Raw genomic sequence first — 25,729 nt, forward strand, 5'->3', positions numbered from 1 at the left:
TTTAAGAGAAATGTTTACCAAGAACAGATGAGGGTGGTGCCCTATCCTACTCAGTCCCTTAAGGCCTTTCCCTAAGTTGATATTTATGAATGATCATAAATTTCAGGCAATGAAGTGTGCTGGAAAGAACAGAAGGCCGGTGCAGTGGCTCATGCCTGTAATCCCAGCAGCTTATAAGGCTGAGGCTGGAGGATCACAAGTTCAAAGCTATCCTCAGCAAAACGGAGGTGCTAAGCAACTCAGTGAGACCCCGTCTATAACTAAAATACAAAAATGGGCTGGAGATGTTGCTCAGTAATCAAAGGCCCCTGAGTTCAATCCCTGGTACTCCCCCCGCTCCCCCCAAAAAAAAAAACAGAGGGCCAGGATATAGCTCAGTGCTGGAGCACTAGCCTGGCATGTGTGAGATCCCTGGGTTCTACAGAAGGAAAAGGAAGACAAAGAGGAGGATCAACAACCACAGAAAGCTTTCTATGGGTATGAGTATGAGGAATGGTGACAGGATTTGTGCATTATTTTAAATATGATGGTGAGAAAAACCCCCTCTGAAAAGCGTCCATATGAACTAAGATGGAGTGAGGTAGATGACTGAACTGTGAGATTCAGTTGGCATGAAGGTCTCAGGTCAGAAGTGAACCAGTAATAGATTACACAACTCACAGGCTTACATGGGTCTCTGGTCACACCATTCTGCCTTCCAGGTGTTGGTGTCATCTAACAGCTCCCATGAAAGTGCAAGCCAGCGCCATAGCACCCTGGCTATGTTTTCTCCCAGTCCCTTTTCCTCAAACTGATGGGGGAGAACTTTCTCTCCCCACACCCTTCCAACTAGATTCTAGAGCTCTCATTTGATTTTACCATCCTAGGTCAAGTGCCTACTTTTATAATAGTCAAGGTGAACATTAGCTTTGGTTGTGGTTTAATGCCTGCCTATTCATGAAACTGTCACTGTGGCAGACAGACAAGGATTAAAATCAATTAACCCATGCAGACTACTATAAACCATGAAAAAGTAGAGTGGGTTTTAGGAGGAAGCCAACAGAAGTGTCCAATACAGGGGAAAAAAATAAGGAAAGAAGCATTCAGCATGACTCCCAAGTTTCTGGCTTATGTAGGATATAGACTGTAAGGCTGTCAACTGGTTGGCCCTGGCAAGACTTCAAGATCAAGTTTTGGGGGCAAGGTAAAAATTTCTGTTTAGATGCCTGTGAGAACTTTCTCATGGAGATGTCAGTAAGTGGCTGGAAATATGGTTCTGGCACAGGGAGAGAAAATGGGGATGCTGATACTTCAGGAGAATGTAATCCTCACTAGCCATGGGAATGGGGTTCTAAGCAAGGTTCAGTCAGTCAAGAACAGGCGGATCCCCAGGAAATTTATGGAGTTGCAAGCTTGAGAACAGACATGAGCAAAACCTTCCAAGCAGAGATTCCAGCTCTCCTTTGTCTTGAATGATAGCTACAACAAATACAACTGCTACAATGTTTGCACTATCCCATGGTTATGGTGGCAACAGCAGCAACACAAACAACTTATTTTTTATCATCATCACAATCATCACAGACGGCCAGTCAAAAAGTAAATGAAGAGGCACACCACTAACCACTCCAAACTTCTGAGACTTAAATTATTTTAAAAACATAAGAGCATCAAAAGGATTCTGATTTTTTACTTTGTTCTTGTATATGTATATTTTACATTGCTGGATATACAAATTTTATTCAGAAACACAATTCCATGATTTTTAACTAAAAAAGGGAAAAAGGTTTAACCAAGTAGGGTTGGTTTTAATACTGGTTTCAATGTACATATGTATGGGGAAATGACCTAAGAAATACTAGAAACATCCTCCAGAAAAGGGTAAGTTTTATATGTGTAAAAAGTTTGCACAGTGTAACAAATACAATTTTCACAAATCTGTTTTGGGATTGAAAAAAAAAAGAAAAAGAAAACAAAGCTGGCTACCTGTCTGTACAGAAAGACATCACCAATCCTTCAGATAAAGTGCTAGTAATCTGTTAATCAAGAATCAAAACAGGGCTGGGGATGTGGCTCAAGCGGTAGTGCGCTCGCCTGGCATACGTGTGGCCCGGGTTCAATCCTCAGCACCACATAAAAACGAAGATGTTGTGTCCGCTGAAAACTAAAAAAATAAATATTAAAAAAATTCTCTCTCTCTCTCTCTCTCTCTCTCTCTCTCTCTTAAAAAAAATAAATTAAATTTTAAAAAAATCAAAACACCTGAAATTTTCTTCTGCTGCTTTACAGAGATTCCTTAAGTTTGCCTACGTGAACGTTATTTTCTAAAAAGGAAAAATAAAAAAGCATAGTGCTGTGGCACATGCTTATAATCCTAGTGGCTCAGAAGGCTCAGGCAGGAAAAAAAAAAAAAAAAAGAAGGCAGCTGAGGCAGGAGGATCACAAGATCAAAGCCAGCTTCTGTAATTTACCAAGGCCCTAAGTAACTTAGTGAGACCTGTCTCAAAATAAAAAATAAAAAGGGGTGGTTCAGTGGTTAAGTGCCCCTAGGTTCAATCCCCAGTACAAAAATTAAATAAATAAATACACATACATATAATAGTTCTACTTTTTTGATTTATTGAACTATACAAATCAAACATAATTTCTGGCCAGACATGGTGAAACATACCTGTAATCCCAGCAGCTCTGGAGGCTGAGGCAAGGGGATTGCAAGTTCTAAGTCAGCAATTTAGCAAGGCCTTAGGCAACTCAGCAAGACCCTGTCTCTAAATAAAATACAAAAAAGGGGGGAGGCAGGGAAACTGGAGATGTGGCTCAGTGGTTAAACACCACTCTAGATTCAATCACCCTGGTACAAAAAAAAAAAAAAAAAACACACACACACATAATTTCTCCTTCAAATAAATTTGTTAAGAATATTAAGTAAGTAGGGGCTAGGACTGTGGCTCAGTGGCAGAGCGCTCGCCTAGCACATGTGAGGCCCTGGGTTTGATCCTCAACACCACATAAAAATAAATAAAATATTGTGTCCAATATTTATCTAAAAAATAAATATTTTTAAAAAGAGTGTTAAAAAAAAGAATATTAAGTAAGTAGGGCTGGGGCTGTAGCTCAGTGGCAGAGTAAGGCACTGGGTTCACTCCTCAGGACCACATAAAAATAAACAAATAAAGGCATGCTGTCCATCTATAACTACAAAAAACTTAAAAAAAAGAATATTAAGTAAAAGTTGTGCTCCATTTGTATACAATGAATCAAAATGCATTCTGCTATCCCGTATAATTAGAACAAATTTTTTAAAAGAATATTAAGTGTTATTATTTAATTATTTTCTGTTCTATATTATCTGACACAAAATATCTATCAAATTTTCAAAACAACCTCTGGACCACTGCAGTAACACAGGTTAAAGTTAGGCTTCTCCCACATCAGATAAATGCCTCATCTATGCTGAGGCAACAGTGGAAATGAAAGTCTTAAACCATCTTCATTGTCAGATTTAAATTTTGTTGAAGAACCCTAACATACCTAAAGAGAATAGACTTTGAAAACCATTGTCCAATACCACCATATCTCTCTGACAGAGACTGCTTAAGTTTGCCTAGATGAACCTTTTATTTTCTAAAAATAATTATTATTTCTAAAAATAATTCTAAAAAGTCATTATCATTCATGGATGCACCTTATCAGATAGGAGGATCATTCAGGTACGAAATTCTCACTGTGCCCAACAAAGCTGCTCAGAAACTAGCTGTGTTCTCATTGCATTATAAAACGAGAAATTTGGAAATACACTGGTGATTCTGTTTGTACACTCCACCTAAGATTCACAAACTTAATTGTTAACAGAAAAGTCTACCTATAGGTTGGCAGCCTGAAAATATGTGATCTGATGATCTGGAGACTACAGTTCAAATAGAAATTATGCATATTCCATTATAACCTGGAAACAACTGAAAAATCCTTGTGAGATATTTCAGGTTTCTTTTTAAAATAATGACCTAAAGGCTGTGAGTGATAAGCTCTTTCAGAGACATGTGAAATGGTTGGTTCAGTCCAAGCACATGACCCTGCCCTCCACCCTGTCTGAAATCTTGACCTGCTATGGTGACCCCAAAATTCATATGCTAAAATCCTAATCCCCAAGGTATTAGTATTAGATGGGGCCAGAGAAGATGATTAGGTCACTAGAGCAAAGACCTCATGATGGCATTAGTGCCTTTTATAGGGAGAGAGGTGTTTACTGGGCATTGAACATAGGGCCTCCCACATACTAGGGAAGCACTAAACTGCATCTCAATCTTTTTAATTTTTATTTCAAGACAGGGTCTCACTAAGTGACTCAAACTTGCAATCCTCCTGCCTCTGCCTTCCAAATAGGTTGGACTACAGGCATGCACATCATGCCCAGCATGAAATTAGTGTCATTATTTTAAACAAAAAAAGGCGCCAGAGAGACTCCTCTTCCCCCATGTGAAAACACAGTGAAAAGCCACCAAATCTGCAGATACCTGACCTCTGATTTCCCCGCTTCCAGAACCGTGAAAAATAAAATTTGTTGTGGGTTTGTTTGTTTGTTTTGTTTTGTACAGTTTTTTTGGTTTTTTTAGTTGTAGTTAGACATTATAACTTTACTTCACTCATTTTTTTTTTAATGTGGTGCTGAGGATTGAACCCAGGGTCTCGTGTGTGCAAGACTAGTGTTCTACCGCTGAGCCACAATCTCAGCCCCAAATTTGTTGTTTTAAACCACCCAATTTGTGATTATTTGTTATAGCAGCTCCAAGAAACTAACACACCATCCTTCTCACCAACTTCCTCTCTTCTGCTCAAGTCCCCAGAAAATGTCCTCTGTGCCTCCCCCATAGAATTTGTTATGCTTCATATTTGTATTAAGAGGCACTTTCGCTGGGGCTATGGCTCAGAGGTAGAGTGCTCACCTAGCACGTGCGAGGCCCTGGGTTCGATCCTCAACACCACATAAAATAATAAATAAAAATACTGGAGTAATTAAAAAAAAGGGGGGGTACTTTCCATAATTTAGATTTAAAGATCATCAAAAGTAGAGACTGCCCCATTCATCTCTGTTTACCTTAATAGCTCAATAAGTTATTTTTTTAATGAATCAAATTCATCAACACTTATCTATCCACAACAAGGCCTAAAATACTGGCTTGTCAGCATTTGTATGCAAAAGCAACCCTAGTGCTACAACTATATAAATGCAACTCATGAAGACAACGTCCACGATTCAGCCCTCCAGAGGTTAAAGGATATGGAGTGGAAGTAGCCCTGGGGATAACCATAAAATCCAGGGTAGTAATGAGCTGTATTTCCCAGCAGCAGCTAATATATTGACAGGGATATGAAAGCTTTTAGAGTCCTAAATGGTTTGATCCTGCCCTACACAATGTATAGGTTTGGGTATATATCCACTTGTTTCTCTTCAATAATGGAGATGCTCTAGGCAAAGCCAGAAACATCTGTCCACATCTAAGCCATCTGGAACATATTCTGGAAGGTAGGTCCCTTCAGATGTTAACATTTGAAAATGCTACCCTCATATTAAGAAACACCAGTTTTATTCTTTATACCATCACTAGCACCTGACAGTATTAGACATTTGTCTCCCGCGCTAGAATACAAAATCCATAGTGAAGAGATTTTGTTCACTGCCGTTTCCTCATAGCCACCAACAACTCTGCCTGGCACACACCTGCCTTGAGAAAGTTTCCAAGTTGCCTCTCTTCCAGAGAACTTTACCAAGAGTGGAAAACACAGACACTGGGGCTCCTAAAATTAAGCCTTAGGTAAGAATTAACTGAAGTCAGCAAGCATTTCACCTTCTGAGAGAGTCCTCAGGCTCAGGACTAGATTAAGAATTTGTGGGCATGGACTGTGGGACCAGCCCTAGCTGCTCTCAAGAGTGTCTAAATGCTGGCTAGGATCAGTGACCTTTCAACCAGAAAAGGTTGGGGATAACAGGGCAGCTCAACCACTGAGCCTCCAGCTAAGTCTTCTGGGGCCTGAGATTTGGAATAGACAGAAATATCTCCACAGGTGAAGCCTACAGGCAAGGAAAAGCTCTGCAAGTCAGCAGAGCTTTACTGTCCAGGAAGGACAAGGATCTGTGCACATTCATCATTTGTCACATCTGCATGTCATCTATGCCTCTGAAGAGTTTCATTCATCAGGGAGGCCAGAAGATGAATACCATGAAAGCCTCCAAGTCACATACTTTCAAAGTCGTGAACAATATACCTGACTCATCTTCACAAAAACACAAACCAAAAGTATTCTGAGTACTTAAGAATGGTAATATCAGAAATTCACTAGAGCTACATTAATAATGAATACTGATTCTGTAAACATATTAAGAGGAAGTGATAAACTAGACATAAAACAAAAACAGTTACATAACTGACTTTCCAAAGCAAGACACTCCTCATCTCAGGGACAAGCAAATGCACAGGGAAAAGGCAAACAGTACACTAAAATGTATGAGCTTGGGAGAAATCAAATCATTTCAGGGCCTCAGCTTTTTCATTTAAAAAATTCTCAGGATTATTGGCAGGATAAAAATAAGGCCATGTTGTTCAAACTATGAGTTGGGGACCTAATGGGCCTTGAAATCAATTCAGTCGGTCACAATAAGCAAAAACAAAAATAATATGTTGCCATATTAAGTCGAGCTAGAAGCCATTTATGAAAGAAGGCAGTGACTAGAAGACACTGTGCAGGGCTGGGGATAGAGCTCGGTGGTAGAGCACCTGCCTAATGTTTAAGGTCCTGAGTTTGATTGCCAGCACCACAAAAAAAATAAATACATACCATCACGTGGAAGCCTTCATGAGAACTGGAACATTTTGTTTGATCTGGGTGCTGGTGGCAGGAAGGGAATGCTTTATGAAAAAAATCACTGAAAAATTATGGTATGTACACATTTCTGCATGTATGTTATTCTAAAAAATAGCTTATCAAAAAATAGAATAAGGGCTGGGGTTGTGGCTCAGTGGTGGAGTGCTTGCCTAGCATGCATGAGGCACTGGGTTCGATCCCCAGCATCACAGAAAAATGAACAAATAAAATAAAGGTATTGTGTCCATCTACAACTAATATTTAAAAAAAGGAGAATAAGACAGAATCAAGCAGAACAGAAACTTGTGAATGTTCAGATAGTAAAAGTATGTACCTGTTCATGAAACTTTTCTGTTTCCAAGTAATTCCCACATGCAAGCTGGTACAGGGATGCAGTATAAAGTATATTTCTGTGGACACAGGACTAAAAAAGCTTGAAAAGTCCTGAAACAATGCAGGAAAATATGTTGTGAACTAAATCAGCATACAAACACTAGTTATTACTCAGGATCAAAAGGAAAATGGAGCCAGTTGTGGTGGTGCATACCTATAATCCCAGTAACTCAGGAGGCTGACACAGGAGGATGACCAGTTCAAAGCAAGACCCTCAGCAACTTAGCAAGGCTCTAAGCAACTCAGCAAGACCCTGTCTCAAAATTCAAAAAAATAAAGAGCTGGGGATGTGACTCAGTTGTTAAGCCACAATGGGAAGGGTGGGGAGGGCAACACACAATGACAACCTAAAACATAAAGAAATAACTCCTGTGTGGTACACATCCTAAATGACATGCTTTTCTCCTTGTCCCATTTACACTTTGAGACTTTCCTACCAGTGTCCTCATTTAGAAGCCTTTTTCTTTCCTTCCATAATCCTCAGGAAGAGGAAGAAAATCAGTCAATAAAAGCAGAGCCTCTACTTGAAGACTAATTCTTAGTCCAGTTTTAAGACTTTCCATACTAATGATGAAATTGAAGCACACCAAGACAAACAGGAAATACAGTCTTTGAGACAAAAACCACAGCATATCAGTAATTAAAAGGCAGCAGTCTCTACATACCCACACCAGAGTAGCCTAAAAGTTACCATATAACAGGTGAAATTCTTTAAAGATGAAGATAAAGAGGAAGACTTCCAGTTGAGTGGTTTTATCATTCCCCTCCTTCTAGAGTTTTCCAGCACAGAGAAAAAACAAAATCTTAAATGAATGTCACCATTGATACATATTTTAAAAGAGGACTGAATTTTAAATCTTAATCCTGAATTTAGTAATTTAGTGCATTTTAGTTGGGTTTTTTTGTTTTGTTTTGTTTTGTTTTGGTGGTGCTGGGGATTGAACCCAGGGTCTTATGCATGTGAGATAAGCACTCAACCAACTGAGCTATATCCCCAGCCCAGTGATTAAAATTTAAATTTTATTACTTTATCTAGTAACCTATATAGGAAGAGTAATTCATGTTTAGCAATAAATTTTTGTGAATTTAGATATTTACATGCTACTCTATAGTTTGTCCAAATTTTGTGCCATTTTACTTTTTAGTTTCATAAATCCTAAGCAATTTTTAATAAAATATTGGGATTAATTCTAAACACATAGGTTAATGAAGCATTAACACATATATTAATGTGGTACTTCAATACCAAAAATAAATACTAACATGCCATTATTTTATTTTTGCTACCTAACACTAGTCACTAAACACAACATATCTCTCCTGAAACCAGAGACCTGGTACTCATTGCCCAGGCAGTTCCTAATCTTCACAGCTAACTTAGCACCAACTCAACCTCCTGACAACTGTTAGGTGCCAGGAATAAGCCAAGTCTACCAAACAGAAGTGCATGACCAATTCAACAGGAAAGCTGAAACTGTGAGCTCTGACTCTGTTCCCCAAGGACAGTTTTGCCACCCTGCCAGGAAATGCCATGAAACAACATGCCTTTTGAATCACGAGGGAGCTACAGAAATGCAGGACAAAAGGGCCAGACTCCAGAGACCATCTGCTGAGAAGACAGCAGGAGACCACACCTAATGAGGGTTGGACAGCCAATTTCCACAGAAGCCCAGGGAAGGGAGGGAGATGAAGAAATGGGGTGGAGGGGTTGGGAGGATTTCACATAAGAAGCTGAGCCAGGTCTTAGAGGACAAGAGCTCTGTGCACACAGGACTTGCATTTCTTCAAGATATACTTGCTTCCAGCATGCCGCCACAAGGAACTCAGTACAGAGAAGGCAAGAGCTGACTCTGAGAAGCCTACATGTCCTCCTTGTTTTAGGAGCCCACTGGCAAAACTTTGGGTCAAAATGACTTGGGAGACCAGAATGCCAAGGAAGCAGAATGCCTAAGGCAAAGAACATGGATTCAGATTCAGCTCACCTGGGTTCAAATTTCCAACTTCTCAAGTTATTGAACTTTAGAAGAGCAGTTTATTCATCCCTATAAAATAGGAGCCTGTTTTTGTTTTGGGAGAGGTTTTCATTGTTGTTGTTTGGCAGTTTGTTTTGTTTGTCTGTGTTTTTTGTTTTTTTGTTTTTTGTTTTTGTACTGGGGATTGAACCCAGTGGCACTTAACCACTGAGCTACATCCCCATCTTTTTTTTTTTTTTTTTTTTTTTGAGACCAGATCTCACTAAATTGCTAAGGCTGGTCTTGAATTTACAATCTCTTGCCTCAGCCTCCCAAGTCGCTGGGATTGTAAGTGTGTGCCACTATTCTTGGCTAAGGATTCAATATTTCTGATAATTGGGCTGAGGTTGTGGCTCAGAGGTAAAGCGCTTGCCTAGCATGTGCGAGGCCCTGGATTTGATCCTCAGCACCACATAAAAATAAAAACAAATAAAATTAAAGATATTGTGTCCAACTACTACTAAAATAAATATAAAAAATAGAAAATATTTCTGATAATGAAGCAAGACCACTTCTAGAAATGGATTCACACAGCAAAGTGGTCACTGGGTGGCCAAGAAATAGTAGTAATATCACAGTTCTACTAAAGCAGCCAGCCTACAAACTGCCATGCCCTGCCCTAAATATTCCCTGGCTACCACAGTGCAATAACTATGAAAAATGAATGATCATTTTCTAAAACCCTGTGAAAACAAATCTACAATTCAGATCTCTCTGAATCACTCATTAAAATATATTCCAGCTAGTTGGGCAAGGTGACACACAACTGTAATCCCAGCTACTCAGGAGGATGACAAGTTCGAAGGCAGCCTAGGCAATATGGCAGAACCATGTATCAAAATAAAATTTAAAAGCTACCAATGTAGGGCTGGGGTTGTGGCTCAGCATTAGAGCGTTCGTCTAGCATGTGCAAGGCCCTGGGTTTGACCCCCAGTACCACATAAAAATAAATAAACAAAAATAAAGGTATTGTGTCCAACTATAACTAAAAAATAAATATTTTTTAAAAAAAGCTACCAATGTAGCTCTGTGGAAAGCACCCCTGGGTTCAATCCCCAGTACTCATGCACCAAAAAAAGCAAACTATATAAATACTAAGAGAACATACAATTTAATACTAAGTTAAATACCTCCATGAGAAGGGAAGCGAGGCCTTTACAAGCATGTCGACACAGGAAAACAAAAGATGACTGGCAGGGGTTAGGGGCAAAACTCAGTGGTAAAGTGTGTGAGAAAGACCCTAGGTTCGATCCCCAACACCAAAACCAAAAATCCTCTTAGGAATCAAGAAAAATGTGAACATGTCAATGCCAACAGAAAAAGAGAAACAGCCAATTGGCATTTTTCTCACATCAGATTGAATGAATACATGAAAAGATTAATATTCACTGTGGGCCAGAGCTAAAGATAATCAGTATACTCATACAGTACTCCACAAAACTATAAATAACAGGCTGGGGTTGGTTCACTGGTAAAGTGCTTGCTTAGCATGTGTGAAGCACTGGATTTGATCCTAGGCATCACATAAAAATAAATAAATGAAGGTATTATGGCCATCTACAACTAAGCAGAATTTTTTTTTTAACTATAAATAAGGGGCTGGGGCTGTAGCTCAGTGGAAAAGCGCTTATCTCGCATGTGTGAGGCACTGAGTTTGATCCTCAGCACCACATAATAAATAAATATACTGTGTGTTCACCTACAACTAAAAAAATACATAAATTAAAAAAAAAACTATATTGGGCTGGGGATGTGGCTCAAGCGGTAGCGTGCTCGCCTGGCATGCGTGCGGCCCGGGTTCGATCCTCAGCACCACATACCAACAAAGATGTTGTGTCCACCGAGAACTTAAAAATAAATATCAAAAATTCTCTCTCTCTCTCTCTCTCTCTCTCTCTCTCTCTACTCTCTCTTTAAAAAAAAAAACTATAAATAAGCACCGTCTTTCTAAAAGGTAATTTAGAAGTTATGTATTAAAAATCTTTGATTATAGCCGAGTGTAGAGGCACACGCCTATAATCCCAGAGATTCGGAGACTGAGGCAGGAGGATCACAAATTCAGCAACTTAGGGAGGCCCTTAGCAACTCAGCAAGACCCTGTCTCTAAATAAAATATATAAAGGGCTGGGGATGTGTGTGTTTCTGTATATGTATGGAACAGGATCCTCATCTCAGGGCACTCTACCAATGAGCTACATCTGCAATTTTTTTTTCCAGGTCTCAGAAGTTTTATTCCATTAGTGTCCTTTTTCATCCGCAGTCTTTTATTTTAAGACTGGGTCTCACTAAATTGCCTAGGTTGGCCTTGAACTTGCAGTCCTTCTACCTCAGTCTTCCAAGTTGCTGGAATTACAGGCATGCACCACCAACCCTGGCTTAAAAGCCTTTATTTAAGGGCTTATATCTCTAATTTAGTCATTCCATGTTAATAAAAATACCTTCAGTGAACATCCAGAGAAATATAATATATGTGAGAATGTCCATCATAGCAATACATAAAGGAAACAACCTGCAATCCAACAATTCTGCCATGATCAATTTAACAAATACTCACATCATTCAAATATAGGGAAAACACCAAACAGCCATTTTTAAATCATAAGAAAAAGATTATCTAGGACATGCACCAAAAACAAATTAACAGTAGTTACATTCTGGATAGTGAAATTAAAGGTAATTTAAATTTTTTCTATACTTTCCTTTTACCTCCATTATTTTCCACAAAAATTTATTTCTAGCCAGGCTCAGTGAACCACACCTATAATCTCAGCGGACCTAGAGGTTGAGGCAGAAGGACCACAAACAAATTCAAGGCCAGCCTCAGCAACTTTAGTTAAGCCCTAAGCAACTTAGTGAGATCCTGTCTTAAAATAAAAAATAAAAAGGGCTTCGATGGGGCTGGGGCTATAGCTCAGTTGTTGAGCTCCCGCCGTGCACAGGTAAGGCCCGCTGGGTTCAATCCTCAGCACTAAATAAAAATAAATAAAGATACTGTGTCCAACTACAACTAAAAACATATTTTTTTAAAAAAGGGTTTGGATGTAGCTCAGTGGTAAAGTGCCTCGGGGTTAAATCCCTGTACCAAAAAATATATACATATATTTCCACGAAATTTAATAATTTCAAAACTTTCATAATTTTAAGGAAGACAAAATATCATCCTCAATGCAGACACCTTTGTAGGTGCTGACACAGTCTTCAAGGTCCCCCATCACGTTTCAGGACTGCTGTCTCATTCTCTGTCCACTCTTCAAATCGTATTCATTCTTATCCTACAGCTTAATACAACCCCAGGTAGGCCTTAAAGTCAGTCACACACAAATGAATAGTGAGGCAACATGACATTCTTCAAAGCAACCAGAAAAATAAGTCCCCAAGGTCAACTTCCACAATCACATGAGCAACACTGAACAAATTCATCTAACTGGTGAGAGATTAGTGATAAAGTAAAGTGATGAAAGCTGGAAATTCTGAGCCAAATTTCCCTGAAAATAAAGGGCCATGAGGGGCTGGGGTTGTGGCTCAGCAGTGGAGCGCTTGCCTAGCATGTGTAAGGCCCTAGGTTCTTTTTTTAAATATTTATTTTTTAGTAATAGCCATGAAGAATGCTCACACCAGCACCCCCTTTTTGATCCTTTTTTTTTTCATTTAGTTGCAGAGAGACACCATATCTTTTATTTATTTTTTTATGTGGTGCTGCGGATTGAACCCAGTGCCTCACACAGGCGAGGCAAGCACTCAACCACTGAGTGACAACACCAGCCCCTTTTTGGATCTTTTGAAAAAGTTTTTTTTGTTGTTGTTGTTGTTGTTTTTTGTTTGTTTGTTTGTTTGTTTTTGACACTAAGGATTGCATTTTTACCACTGAGCTACATCTCCAGTCTTTTTAACTTTTATATTGAGACAAGGGGTTGCTAAATTGCTGGTTCGTTCTAGAGTTTGGATATTTAGAGACCACTGAGAAATATAAGAGTCATGCGTTAGACACTAATCCCAATAACTCAGATAATTCTTCCCTGAAATCTAAGAAACAATATGTCTTTAAAGCCCTGCTCCCAATAACTAAACAGGACTCCCATAACAATAAGATTTCACTTGCCAGATGAAAAGTCCCTAGGAGATGCTGCCATCTCTGAAAGAAATGGTTCTTGGTCAGAGGTTCTCAAAATAGCTTTTCCCCAGTGACACATTTTCAAAAAACCACTATGTGCAAATTGAAAATTCTCTATACAGAGAATTCCAAAGAATGGAGAAGATAGAAATGGCAACTGTTCCAAGAGAAATCTGAGTGTCTGGCGGACATGCATATGTAATAACAAAACTCACAAGGTTTTTGCTCTCCCAAGATGACAGAAGACAGACAGCAGCCCAAACACAGCACAGACCAGACTGTAAGGAGAGACTGTACTCAAAGGAGCCAAAAGATTAGCAATCAAGAGGGCCGTTGTTCATCCTCAAGCTATCTTCACACTCAAAGTAGCATGGGACAATATCAACCTATAGTTGAAGGGAACAGAGACAGTTTATGATTTATGCCTTCAGAGTTAATCCCATGGGAAAAAAATGGCCAGAGACAATCAGCACTCTAGCTGGCTGGCCTGTCCCCTTGAGTCACTTTCCATACACAAAAAAATGAGGCCAGATCTATTTCTCAACCTTATCCTTTCACTATTTTTCCATGAAAAACCTCTTATTTTGAAGGCTGTCTACTAAGATGCATTTCTGCGTAACTGGTTCATTTCCCAGAGAGAACTGTCCCAGCAAGCTGTTAAGAGCTAGCCATGGTGGCATCCACATTAGACCCTCAGATAGCAAGCAGGACACCAGGGTTTCAAACCCAACCCTGAAGGTACCTGTAAAATCTTTATCAAGTTTCTGTTTCATCATCCAGGAAACACATATTTCTTCTGCAAGCCAGGAAGGAGGTGCCTGTGGATAACTTGTATCACAAGTCAACCTGTTAAAGCAGAACCATCTCTGGTTCTCTTTAACAGAGCATTTCCACATAATTTCTTAAGAATTCAAGATTATCATTTTAGGTTACAAAATTATGGGTAGAGATAGTGCATTTTTAGGAAGTATCCTTACAGGAAAACAATAGGTTTCTTTCTCCTTATTCCTACTTACTGAAATATGGATGTCAATGGTAGGAATTCCAGCAGCCACCCGAAACTTCAGGTAAAAGCCACATCGCAGAATGGTAGGAGAAAAAGTTAGGGAAATCTGAATCCTTCACAGTGTAAAAATGCCAGAATGCCAACCTCCAGGACTTCTTTTACTTGAAAAAAAAACAAAACATACTTCTAACTTGTTTATGATTTTGAGTTTTTAATTACTTGCGGTTAAACAGGGCATGGACTACTTTTGGTATAGAAGCCTGAGATTTTGCTGCAATGTTTAAAGAAACATGCTATTAACACATAGGACTAGTTATTTCATAAGGGAATAGAAGCTAAGAAATATAAATAAGAGCTTAGCAAAATCCATAAATTGGCAAATGCATGGGCTGGCAACACAGCTCAGTGGTAGAGTGATTGCCTGGCACGTATGTAGTCCTGGGTTCAATCCTCAGCACCACACACACACAAAAAGGCAAATGCATGTACAAAGGTTTGCTGCTCAAAAAACTTAGGTCCCAGTGGTGAAGCACTTTCCTAATAACTGGTAAGGCACTGGGTTCAATCCTCAGCACCACATAAGTAAGTAAAAATAAAGGTATTAGGCTGGGGTTGTGGCTCAGCAGTAGAGTGCTCGTCTAGCATGTGCAAGGCCCTAGATTTGATCCTCAGCACCACATAAAAATAAATAAATAAAATAAAGGTATTATGTCCAACTACAACTAAAAATAAATATTAAAAAACAATAAACATATTCATCTACAAAAAAAATTTAAAAAAAAAAAACTTAGGTCCCATTATCTTCTGAGATGGACAGCATCTTCTGTAAAATGAATACTGAGCCACTGTGAAAAACACACGAGTGAGGTTAATCGTGTCTACTCCTATTCTACTTGACACATCCATGGCACTTGGCACTGTCCTTTTCCATCTCTCAAAAGCTTCCTTCAAACTTCAAAGCACACAACACTCGCCTGGCTTCTCCTCTTCCATCACCCACCTCCAACCAAACACAGGCACTTGCTCTTGACCAAGCCCAGAATTCACAAGTGTCATCAGTCAACAGGAACCACCTTTATCCTTCACAACAAAACTAAACACCCCCAAAAAAGATAAAAAGTGTTGCAACTACCTGCTTCTCTGTTGTCATACCAGCTCAATTTCTCTAAATTCAATTTCCTGTTGAAGAAAGTAAATGACCCCACCCCCCGCATACACACACCTTTGGCCCCAATAACCCACTAAAATAAACGTTAATGAGTACAGTAAGAAATGAAAGTATGACTTTGGACAGAAATGGTAGGGATAAGGGATCATCAGTGGATATGAGAGTTGTACAAATTTCCAGATAACAAAAAAGACTAAAGAGCTGGGCATAGTAGTACACGCCTGTAATCCCAGCAACTGGAGGCTGAGGCAGGAGAATGAGTTCAAGGCCAGCCTCAGCAATTTATCGAGGCCCTAAGCAACTTAACGAGAACCTGAGTCAAAATAAAAAATAAAAAGGGCTGGGGATGTGGCTCAATGGTAAAGCACCCCTGGGTTAAATCCCTGGTACTGAAAGAGCTAAGATGGATGAAATAACATGTGGCCAACTAAGCACTTCAGGAAAGCTCAAGGGGAAATGGAAACGTTCTGCCCTCTGAAACCTAGAAGACCTGGACCAATGTTTGACATATGGAATGACAGACAGAGCAAGTAGGGACTGTAAGAGAAACTGAAGGTCTGTATACCTGAAACACCTGCTCCACCCCCAGACTCATCTACAGAGAACCTGGCCATCCCCCAAGTCTAAAACCCAGAAGGTTTCAGTAAACCAAATATACCATATGGGTTAATTTAAGCTTATAGTGTGAATTAATGGCTACAGCACAGAGAATTCTCATTCTGGGATTTGGAGGATTCTGCCCCAATCTACTCAACCTAAAATGAAGCCTCTCAGGCAATAGACTCTACCTAAACATAAACAAGTTAAATTTCCACTAAGGGGAGAAGTAAGCCAAGACACTGCTGTGTGTCTCCCATTCCTAGTCAGAAAAGGTTATCCTGCCCCCTCCATCCTGTCCCTCTTCTACAATTCCACTTGGAACGGAGAGAACCCTGTAGTGCACAATCACCTGATCCAGGAAGGAGACTACTGGCATCAAACTGTGATGCTGAACTTGAGTTGTACACAATGGCTAGTGACCTGGGCTTCCTGCTGGTCCCTTAGGGAGGAGGTGATGTGTTCTACAAGACAGAAGGGGAGAGAATGAGATCAAGTCCACATGCTAATGCAAACCCTGCCCAGATAACGCTTTCCTGGTAGACACACAGGGAATAATATACAGACTTCATAGAAGGCATGCACATGAATGGAAGATGCTGAGAGCAAATCCTGAAGTGCAGAGAATGCTCAATAGGAAAGTTTAACTACCAGGCAGGCATCAAGTCTGAAACTATATGAAATGTGCAAAAGCAAGGAAAAGGAATACAGTTAACACTTGGTTAGAACCTATATTCAGGACTAGGCAGGAAGCAGAGGAAACACACAGGACTAACAGATTTAGAGCCAAAGTAACTAAAGAATCTGTGGTTCTATTTACAGAGGATACTGGAGAATGAGGGTCAGTGTGGAGAGCAATAGAAGTCAAACTTGTGAGGAAGTTCGTCTGTGGTGACTAAGGAACATAAGAATGCTTGTAGACCACCGAAAGTATAGGACCAGACCAGCAGGACATAAGACTGTGGGGCCAAAACTCCAAAAGTCACCCACTGAGGGGTCCAGGATTCATGACAAACATCCTCTCAATGCCAGAAACTCAAGAACAGAAAGTGTTGCTCTTTCAAAAATTCAGCCAAGAGCCACAGTGGCACACGCCTGTAATCCCAGATGCTTGGGAGGCTGAGGCAGGAAGATTGCAAGTTCAAAGCCAGCCTCAGCAACTTAGCAAGGCACTCAGCAATTCAGTGAGACCGTGTTTCTATATAAAATACAAAAAAGGGCAGGGGATGTGGCTTAGTGGTTAGGCGCCCACAGGTTCAATCCCTAGTACTCACCCACCCCACCCAGAAAAAAAAAAAAAAAAAACACAGCAAAGTCTTCACAAAGAAGCCCCAAACTAGTGCTTGGGGGAATCTGATACAAAGGAGCTAATGCCAGAAGCAGCAAATCAAAAGGATGTCTGATGTTGGCAGGACAGGTCAGGTCCTTCCACACAGGCAACAGCACCTATGAGGACTACTACCTGGCATGGGGATGTCTCTGGGGAAAAGTGAGTGAGGAAGGAGTACTCTTCATTCCTTTCAAATTCTGAACCAGGCACTGCCTAGTTAAAATAACATAACAAAGTTAAACTTTCTTTAGAAGGTCACTCAACTTAGCAGGCCAGGTGCCATTCCCACTACCAGGCAAACAACATAGGACAAAGATCAGTGACTGGCATGAAAAGCTGGCTAATAGGGATTCTGTAGGGGTATCTCATTACTCCCCCAACCAACTGGTCACCATGTGACAAAACTTGGAAGGCAGGAACTCTGCTCAATGCCAGGATCCAATCAGTATTCATTCAACAAGACCCTGGCAAAATTAATAGTTGAGAGTCGGTGTCTGTTCTCTTATAAACCAGAGGAATGGTTGTACTTTTTCCCAACAGCTTCCAGCACCAGTAAAGAAGGTCTGCGAGACTCCACAACACATGTATTAAGTTAACACCAGGTGGAGAAATACATTCTCCCTATGTAGATCCCAGAAAAGATGGGAAAACTGAAAACACTGACACAAACTTTTTCAAACAGTTACTCAGCAACTTAGTGAAATCCTGTCTCAAAATAAAAAAAAAAAAAGAACTGGGGATGCAGCTCAACATCCCTGGATTTAATCCCCAGTACCAATAACATAAATAAAGATCTTCTCATTATTTCTACTTGATGGGTGAAGGGCAACTCAGTGATAGAGCACTTACATGGTATGTGTGGATTCAATCCCAGTACCATGCAAAATAAATAAATGATTCCTTTAAATAAGCAATAAATAAATAAATAAATAAGCAAAAAAAGAAAAAGAATGGATTATTGAGAATCAAAATTAGTATAAAATCCTGGGTAGCATCCTCATGAGCACTGACACTGCATACAGCAGACTGGAGCCAGCAAATGAGAAGTGCTGAATACTGCAAGACTGAATGTTGCCAGAACAAATGGTTCTGGTACTAAAAGCTATCAACCAGAAAGTACTCTTCCAGGCAGCCTCACCTAAGTTGTTCTGAGTGGAGTCTTGTGGTCTCTGAGCATCATTCTGGGAGTTCCTTTCAAGAACTCCAGTGGCCACTCCCAGGAAAAGGCTTCAAAATATATAAATCACCAGTCGCCCAATAACTAGGAAAACCTAATCAAATCAACATTCTCTATCCAAAAAAAAAAAAAAAATGCTTTTCTATAAAATCTCCACACTGAGACCTTTATTTATTTATTTAGGTACTGAGGATTGAACCCACAGCCATATTCCCTTGTCCTTTTATTATTTTTATTTTAGGACACAGTCTTGCTAAGTTGCTAAAGCTAGCTAACTTTGAACTTGCAATCCTCCTGCCTCAGTCTCCTGAGTTGCTGGGATTACAGGTGTGTGCCACCACATCCAGCTTACTTTTATTTTTATATATGTCCTTTACAAAGACTTATTTGGCTATTTTTCTGATTTAAAGTCACATAAGAAAAATAGGTGATATTAAGGCATCTTTTCAAAGTTAATGGAGATGCTTTTAAAGTCTGTAAATTAATTCTATATTCTTGAAGAAAGCATTATGTAGCATAATGCAGGGGAAATAAAAAGGAATTAGAAGCCCTTCATACTATTAACAACTTTGTATCAAATCAACTATATAAACTTGAACAAAAACTTCAATTCTATGGGTTATGGTATTCTCTCCTATAAAATAATAACCTCAGGATTCCACCTCTTGGGTCCCCTTCTTCCTTCGGGAGAAGTCTTTTCTGCTGTCCTTTAATAAACTTCTAATTTCTACTCTGAAAAAAATTAAAAAATTAAAAAAATAAAATAAAATAATAACCTCTAAGGTCCTTTCTAATAACATATGATGAGCGATTTAACATTTTTAAAAGATACTAATTCTTCTAATGAAATATATTAACCTGTGCAATCACAAAACATTTTAAACAAAATTAGGTTTTTGAAAAAAAAATGAATTTTAACAGTTGCAAATTGAGAAGTAATCGAAATTTTAAAATAAAATTATACTGCTTGATCAACATAAACTAGAAACCTGGAATAACGGGTGATATGACAAAGCAATCTTTCACCTCTTTTCCCTAGTGAGGCTTAGAAACCATAGTTAAAGTTTACTACTTTTTCTTTTTCTATTTTTATTTTTCCTTTTTCTCTTTCTTTCTTATTTATTTTTGGTACAAGGGATTGAACTCAGGGGCACTTTACCACCAAGCTATATCCCCTGTCCTTTTCATTTTTAACTTAGAGACAAGGTCTCACTAAATTACTCAGGGCAGCCTCAAACTTGTGATCCTCCTGCCTCAGCTTCCCAAGCAGCTGGAATTACAGGTGTAGTACCACAGTGCACCAGAGATTGCTTTTCCGATTCCCAAATCACTTTCCAATGTAAAAAAGAAAAATAAAAAAGTTTCAAAGGGCTGAAGGTTTAGCTTAGTGGAAGAGTGCTTGCTTAGCTTGCATGTGAAGCCCTGGGCTGGTTCCCCAGCACCAAAAAAATAAACAAATACACATATACACACATACATACATAAACACACACACACACACACACACACACACACGTCTATATGTACAAATATATATTTAAAGAATGCATTTCTCCCTGGGCACGGCGGCACATGCCCAAAATCCCAGCAGTTTGGGAGGCTGAGGCAGGAGGATTGCAAGTTCAAAGCCAGCCTAAGCAACCTAGCGAGACCCTATCTTTAAATTAAAAATAAAGGGCTGGAGATGTGGCTCAGCGGTAGCGCGCTCGCCTGGCATGCATGCAACCCGGGTTCGATCCTCAGCACCACATACCAACAAAGATGTTGTGTCCGCCGAGAACTAAAAAATAAATATTAAAAATTCTCTCTCTCTCTCTCTCTCTCTCTCTCTCTCTCTCTCTCTCTCTCTCTCTCTCCTCTCTCACTCTCTCTTTAAAAAAATAAATAAATAAATAAATAAAAAATAAAAAGGCTGGGGATGTGGCTCTGTGGTTAAGTGCCCCTGAATTCAATCCCTGATATGGGGGAGGGGGGGCGGGGGGAGAATCCTCCTACATCTGAAATAGGTTATAGCTCTTAAATTTGATTTCAATAGTTCATTCTCAAACTCCACCAGAAAACCATTTTAATTACTCACTAAAGTCCTCACTAGTTCTGAAAGAAAGAAAATAACCGCATACAGCAATGCTCAGTACTTCTTCTATACTTAAGGCCTGACTATGATATGAGTACCAAAAATTCCTTTTGGGGGAAGCACAGGGGTTGGGAGGGATAACCAGGGATTGAATCCAGGGGCACTTAATCACTGAATCACATCCCCAGTCCTTTTTGAGACAGGGTCTCACTAAATTGCTGAGACTGACTTTGAACTTGCAATCCTCCTGCCTCAGCCTCTCAAGTCACTGGGATTACAGTAAGCACCTCCATGCCCAGCAGTCCAAACTCTTTCTATTAAAACTTGAAAGTGATGACTGTAAGTAGATTATTCCAAACACTAATAACTTTAAGATTTAATCACCTTCTAAGACTGAAAGTTTTTTCCTATTAAAAAACTATTTTACCTGCAGCAACAATAGCTGACATGTCATTACAATGTGTCAAGCTCTGCCCTGGGCATGAAACATAATTACTCACTGAATTCCATTCAATTGTTCTGTGAGCATGGGAAATTTTACCACTCCCATTTTAGGGATGAACAAATTTGAGACTTTTACAAGTTCAATGATTAGCTCAAAGTTACACAGCTGCTAAGTGGCAGGGTCCAGGCTCAAGACAGATCTAGATGACACTTAAGCCCCTGCTCTTTTTTGTTTCTTTTTGGTTATACATAACATTAGAATTCATTTTGACATAATTTTAAAAGTATGGAATATAATTTGCTCAAATTCAGTCCCCATTATATCCCCTTTCTCTCCCCTCTTCCCTCTCCTTGTTCCCTTCCCTCAACTCTACTGATCTTTCTGATATTTACTTCTAGACTTTATTTTCTTTTTTGTTAGTGTCTTATGGGTATAGATGATGGTGAGATTTACTGTGGCATATTCACAATATACAAAAAGGTTAGATTAATTCATTCCTCTGTTCTTTTCTTATCTCATCTCTTCTTCCTCCCCCTCAGTCCTGTTCATTTAGTCCACTGGTCTTCCTTTTTTTTTTTTTGATGGAATTCTCCACCCCATTCCCTCTCCCCCACCCCCACTCCTTATTTTGTACTAGCCTCCACATATCAGAGAAAACATTCAACCTTTGGCTTTCTGAGTCTGGCTTATTTCACTTATGTGATACTTTCCAGTTCCATCCATTTACCAGCAAATGCCACAATTTCATTCTTTATAATCCCCTGCTCTTAACCACTATCTTCAGCTAAAGTATAAACTCCCTTTCTATATGATGTCATTTACTTCATACTGGTTTCCTTTATTGAGAAAGGAAGCCTTGAAACAAGTAAAGTTCTAATTTTAATAGCATTTCAACATCTACTTAAAAAAGAAAACCTAAAACTTTAATTTCAAAATCTCCTGAAATGCCAATCCAACAATAAATTTTATGATGTCAATTTTTTGCCCCATATTTCAACCTTTTTTTTTTCCCTAAGCTCCACTGGGGGGGCAGGGGGGGGGACAGTTGGAGAGGAAAAAAATCATTCCCAAAGCTTAAATTCCAAGTTTCTGTGCTTGGCAACTATAACTATACTGTGCTTTGGGACCTTAAAATTATAAGCACAGATCTCAGAGGAGAACATTTCCTTTATTAGCAATTGGCTTTGAAAATTCCATTCTAGGATGCTAAATATAACAATACCCCTCCTGACTTTTATAAACACATTCTTCAGATTATTTTGATACTAGTGATTTTCTATTTACAAGATAGCTTTGCCACAACAATTAAGCAACTGTAGCATTTTGAGGAATCTTTCAAACTTGTTCTAGCTCTTTTAAAGAAGTGACCTGAAAAATTGTTCTCTGGATTTTTCTATGAAATAAGAAAGTTCCGATTTCACAATTCATTTCTCTAGAAAGACACCCTTATTTTGTTATTTCTAATGTCCTTGGATTATAACACAAGGATATTGGTAGGGTTTTTTTTCCAAGTTATAAAACAGAACAAATGCAACTTTTAAAAACACTTTATACACTCAAAGTCAAATAAATGTACCCTTATTTTAAAATCCCATATGTGATAATTCAGAAATAATGATGGGGAGAGAAACTGTTTTGCTCTGGGTAATGGACTAGCTTTTCTTTTCTCTTTCTTTCTTTCTTTCTTTCTTTTGTAATTGTAGATGGACAGAATACCTTTACTTTATTTGTTTATTTTTATGTGGTGCTGTGGATCAAACCCAGTACCTCACACATGCTAGGCAAGCACTCTTCCACTCAGCTATAGCCCCAGCACTACATCGGGCTTTTAACAGAAGGCATAACTGCTGCTGCTGCATTTTAGAGAATGGTAAGCACCTAGTGGACCTCATGACCCAGGCGTCCTTTCATTGTATAAGTAGTTCCAAGTACAGTTGTAATTATTAAGGCACCTTTAGCTGGACAGCTCCTGGAGTCCTCCCTACCTAAAACATGAATGTGAAAAATTAAGAATCAACTGGCACTTTATCTTTGGAGGATGGATCCAAGGAGTGGAGAGGGTAAAATTTTTGTTTCACCTCATAATCCCTGGACTGTTTTTGTTTTGCTTTACCATATCTTGTTATTACACTTAGCTTTTCAAAAATACACCCTCACCAGCTATCATCCTTCTCCCTCTTCTCACATCTTCTTGGTCCACAGAATCCCTTTAACACCAAGCATGAGCTCATCCTTAAACAAGGGTACAGTACCTTCAAACACATGAACACTCACCAACCAGGATGAGTACAGAGTTGTTTGGGACTAAACCAGGATATTCACCTGAAGGAGTAAACTGCAAAGTACCTTATCTTTGCAATGAACTCCTGAATCTGTATCCCGAGCCCTAAATTTTCTCCAATATATCCTAAACATCAAAATGGACAGTCTCCTTGGATGATCCACTCTACACAATAACAAGAGAGTCGTTTTTTAAAAAATTTTTTTCATGAGAGCATTCCTCCTTGTAAAACTATTCTATTGACATCCTGTCAACAAATCATGTAATCACTTCCTTCCTGATTTCCCTTTCCTTCAGTAATCAAAAAGTACAGGCTACATGAGTGGGTGCTATGGAGCTAGTTTAAGGCAACAGGGATTGCTAAGGAATAGATGACCCTCAGCTCCAGACAACAATTAATCAGGTGAGGATGTGATAGCCCATTCTCCAATAATCCAAAAAGAGAAAGAAATTCTGATTGTTAAGAGAGATCTTCTGATTTTTAAGAGAACATGTTGGTCAAAGAAAACATCTGCAGGTCACCCACAAACAATCCCTGACCCCCGACTTAAGCAGTCTCCATCATTCTGATTCAGGCTCCCCCTGTCTATTCTACACATCACTGAATGATCATTTTCCAAGCACAGTGCTCCTGGGCTGGGGATGTAGCCCAGTGGTAGAGTGCTTGCCTAACGTGTAAAGTCCTGGGTTCCATCCCCAGACACTGGAGGGAAACAATAATAATTTCTTTTTGCTCCTGACCACTACTAACTTGAAAAGCATAAATATTACCGCAAAAATCCCAAATCTTCATGTCGTCATTCAACGTTCACAGTAACACAACCACCTTCACCTTCAACTTCCCTACGCAAACCTCACATTTAAATCAAAGGAGTCCACCCCTCTTCCATCTCACCCCGCAACCGGTTGTATCCCCGCCAAGATGGCCTCCTTCTTTACCCCATCAAAGCCCACATTTGGCTCAGGAAACAACCCTTTGGAAGTAGACCCTCCAACACCTGCTAACAGGCTGGTTCACTGCGTGAGTCAAGACACCTCTCTGATCAAAGCCAACAGGATTTAACTTTCAAGAAGGGATTTAAATCCCCCAGAAGACAAATCCTATGGCCTTGTCTCGATTTCCCCACCCCAAATAACATTTTTAACAAGAGCAATGAGCCTGAAGTCGTGCTGAAAGGAGCCTCCTGTCGGAGAAGGCTCTGCGGGGTCTCGAGTCTCCTCACCCAGGAAGGCCTCAGGGAGGTGGGGGATGCCCCAACCAGCCCTGCGAAGCAGGCAGCCGTGCGCAATCTCTGCGCGCTCCTCCTTACGCCCCCAGGGTACCATCCCCAACCCGATCCACAGCCGTGCCCTGCAATGGCCCTGGAGGACCCTCAGTGCTGCCCAGGCCCAATGCTCTCGGCCGCGACAAAGGGTCAGAGAGCCGGACCACCCCGCTGCGCGCGCTCCCCGCGGGCCTCCGCTGCCCGGGCCGCGCCCACCCGGACGCTGCCGCTACCTTGTCCTCAGGCGGCGAGTCCGGCTCGCGAACCGCTCTCTGCCTCAGCTCCGTCATGCTGGAGATCCCGGCGCGACGTAGCCACTGGCGAGCAGCGCAGCCGCCGGGGCGTGCAGCTCAGCTCAAGCACGCGCGGACTCCTTCGGCCAAGCTCGCTCGCTCGCCCGCCCGCCCGAGCAGTCCGCAGCTCAGCAGCGGCTCGCAGGCCCCTCCGCAGCCCCGTCGCCAGCCCTGGAGCTCCGCCCAGCTTCTCCGCGGCTCTTCCACCGGAGCCGAGAGGACCCGGCCTTCCCAATCGCTCCTCCTCCAGGGAAGAGTTTCGGAGAGAGCGCGCACGCGCACGGCCGCCATCTCGGCCCGGGAGATCCGCCAATAGCGAGAATACACTAGGCAGGCGGGGCAACGGGGCGGGGCGGAGCGGAACGGAGCAGAGAGACGCTCATTGGACAGCACCATCAGGGGGCGGGGGAAACGTGCCTTTCAGAGCGAGATTAGCCAATGGAAACTCCCGCCTAACCGCGAACGTACCTGTTCCGGCGTTCTAGGTCCTGAAAGTAAATGGTTATTGAGGGCAAGAAGCGCCCCCCAGAGGGTCTAGCCCGCAAGAATTCACTGCGCGGGGGTTCCTGGCTTACTTAAGAACCCATCTGTCAGACCTTAAGCGGTGAGGCTTCGTGAGCCAACCTGGTTACGAGGAGGGAATCACGTGAAAATAAAGTGAAACCCAAACTGAAGTCTGTCGTGCATTGCCAAGCAGTCTCTAGGTATGCATTGAGCTGAGTGGGCTATAGTTGGTT

General features: G+C 40.5%; 1 protein-coding gene across 1 annotated transcript in view; it reads right to left on the bottom strand.

Moving 5' to 3' along the window:
* The window catches only part of Cds2 (CDP-diacylglycerol synthase 2), a 59,216-nt gene extending 33,992 nt beyond the window's left edge, over positions 1-25,224 (bottom strand). Inside the window, exon 1 of the mRNA XM_026385775.2 lies at positions 24,933-25,224. Within this exon, the coding sequence (XP_026241560.1) occupies positions 24,933-24,989 (57 nt within the window). The 5' untranslated portion in view covers positions 24,990-25,224. The remainder of the gene's footprint in view (positions 1-24,932) is intronic.
* Positions 25,225-25,729: the final 505 nt, after the last annotated feature.

The sequence above is a fragment of the Urocitellus parryii genome, chromosome 6 (assembly GCF_045843805.1).
Source record: "Urocitellus parryii isolate mUroPar1 chromosome 6, mUroPar1.hap1, whole genome shotgun sequence".
NCBI lineage: Eukaryota > Metazoa > Chordata > Mammalia > Rodentia > Sciuridae > Urocitellus > Urocitellus parryii.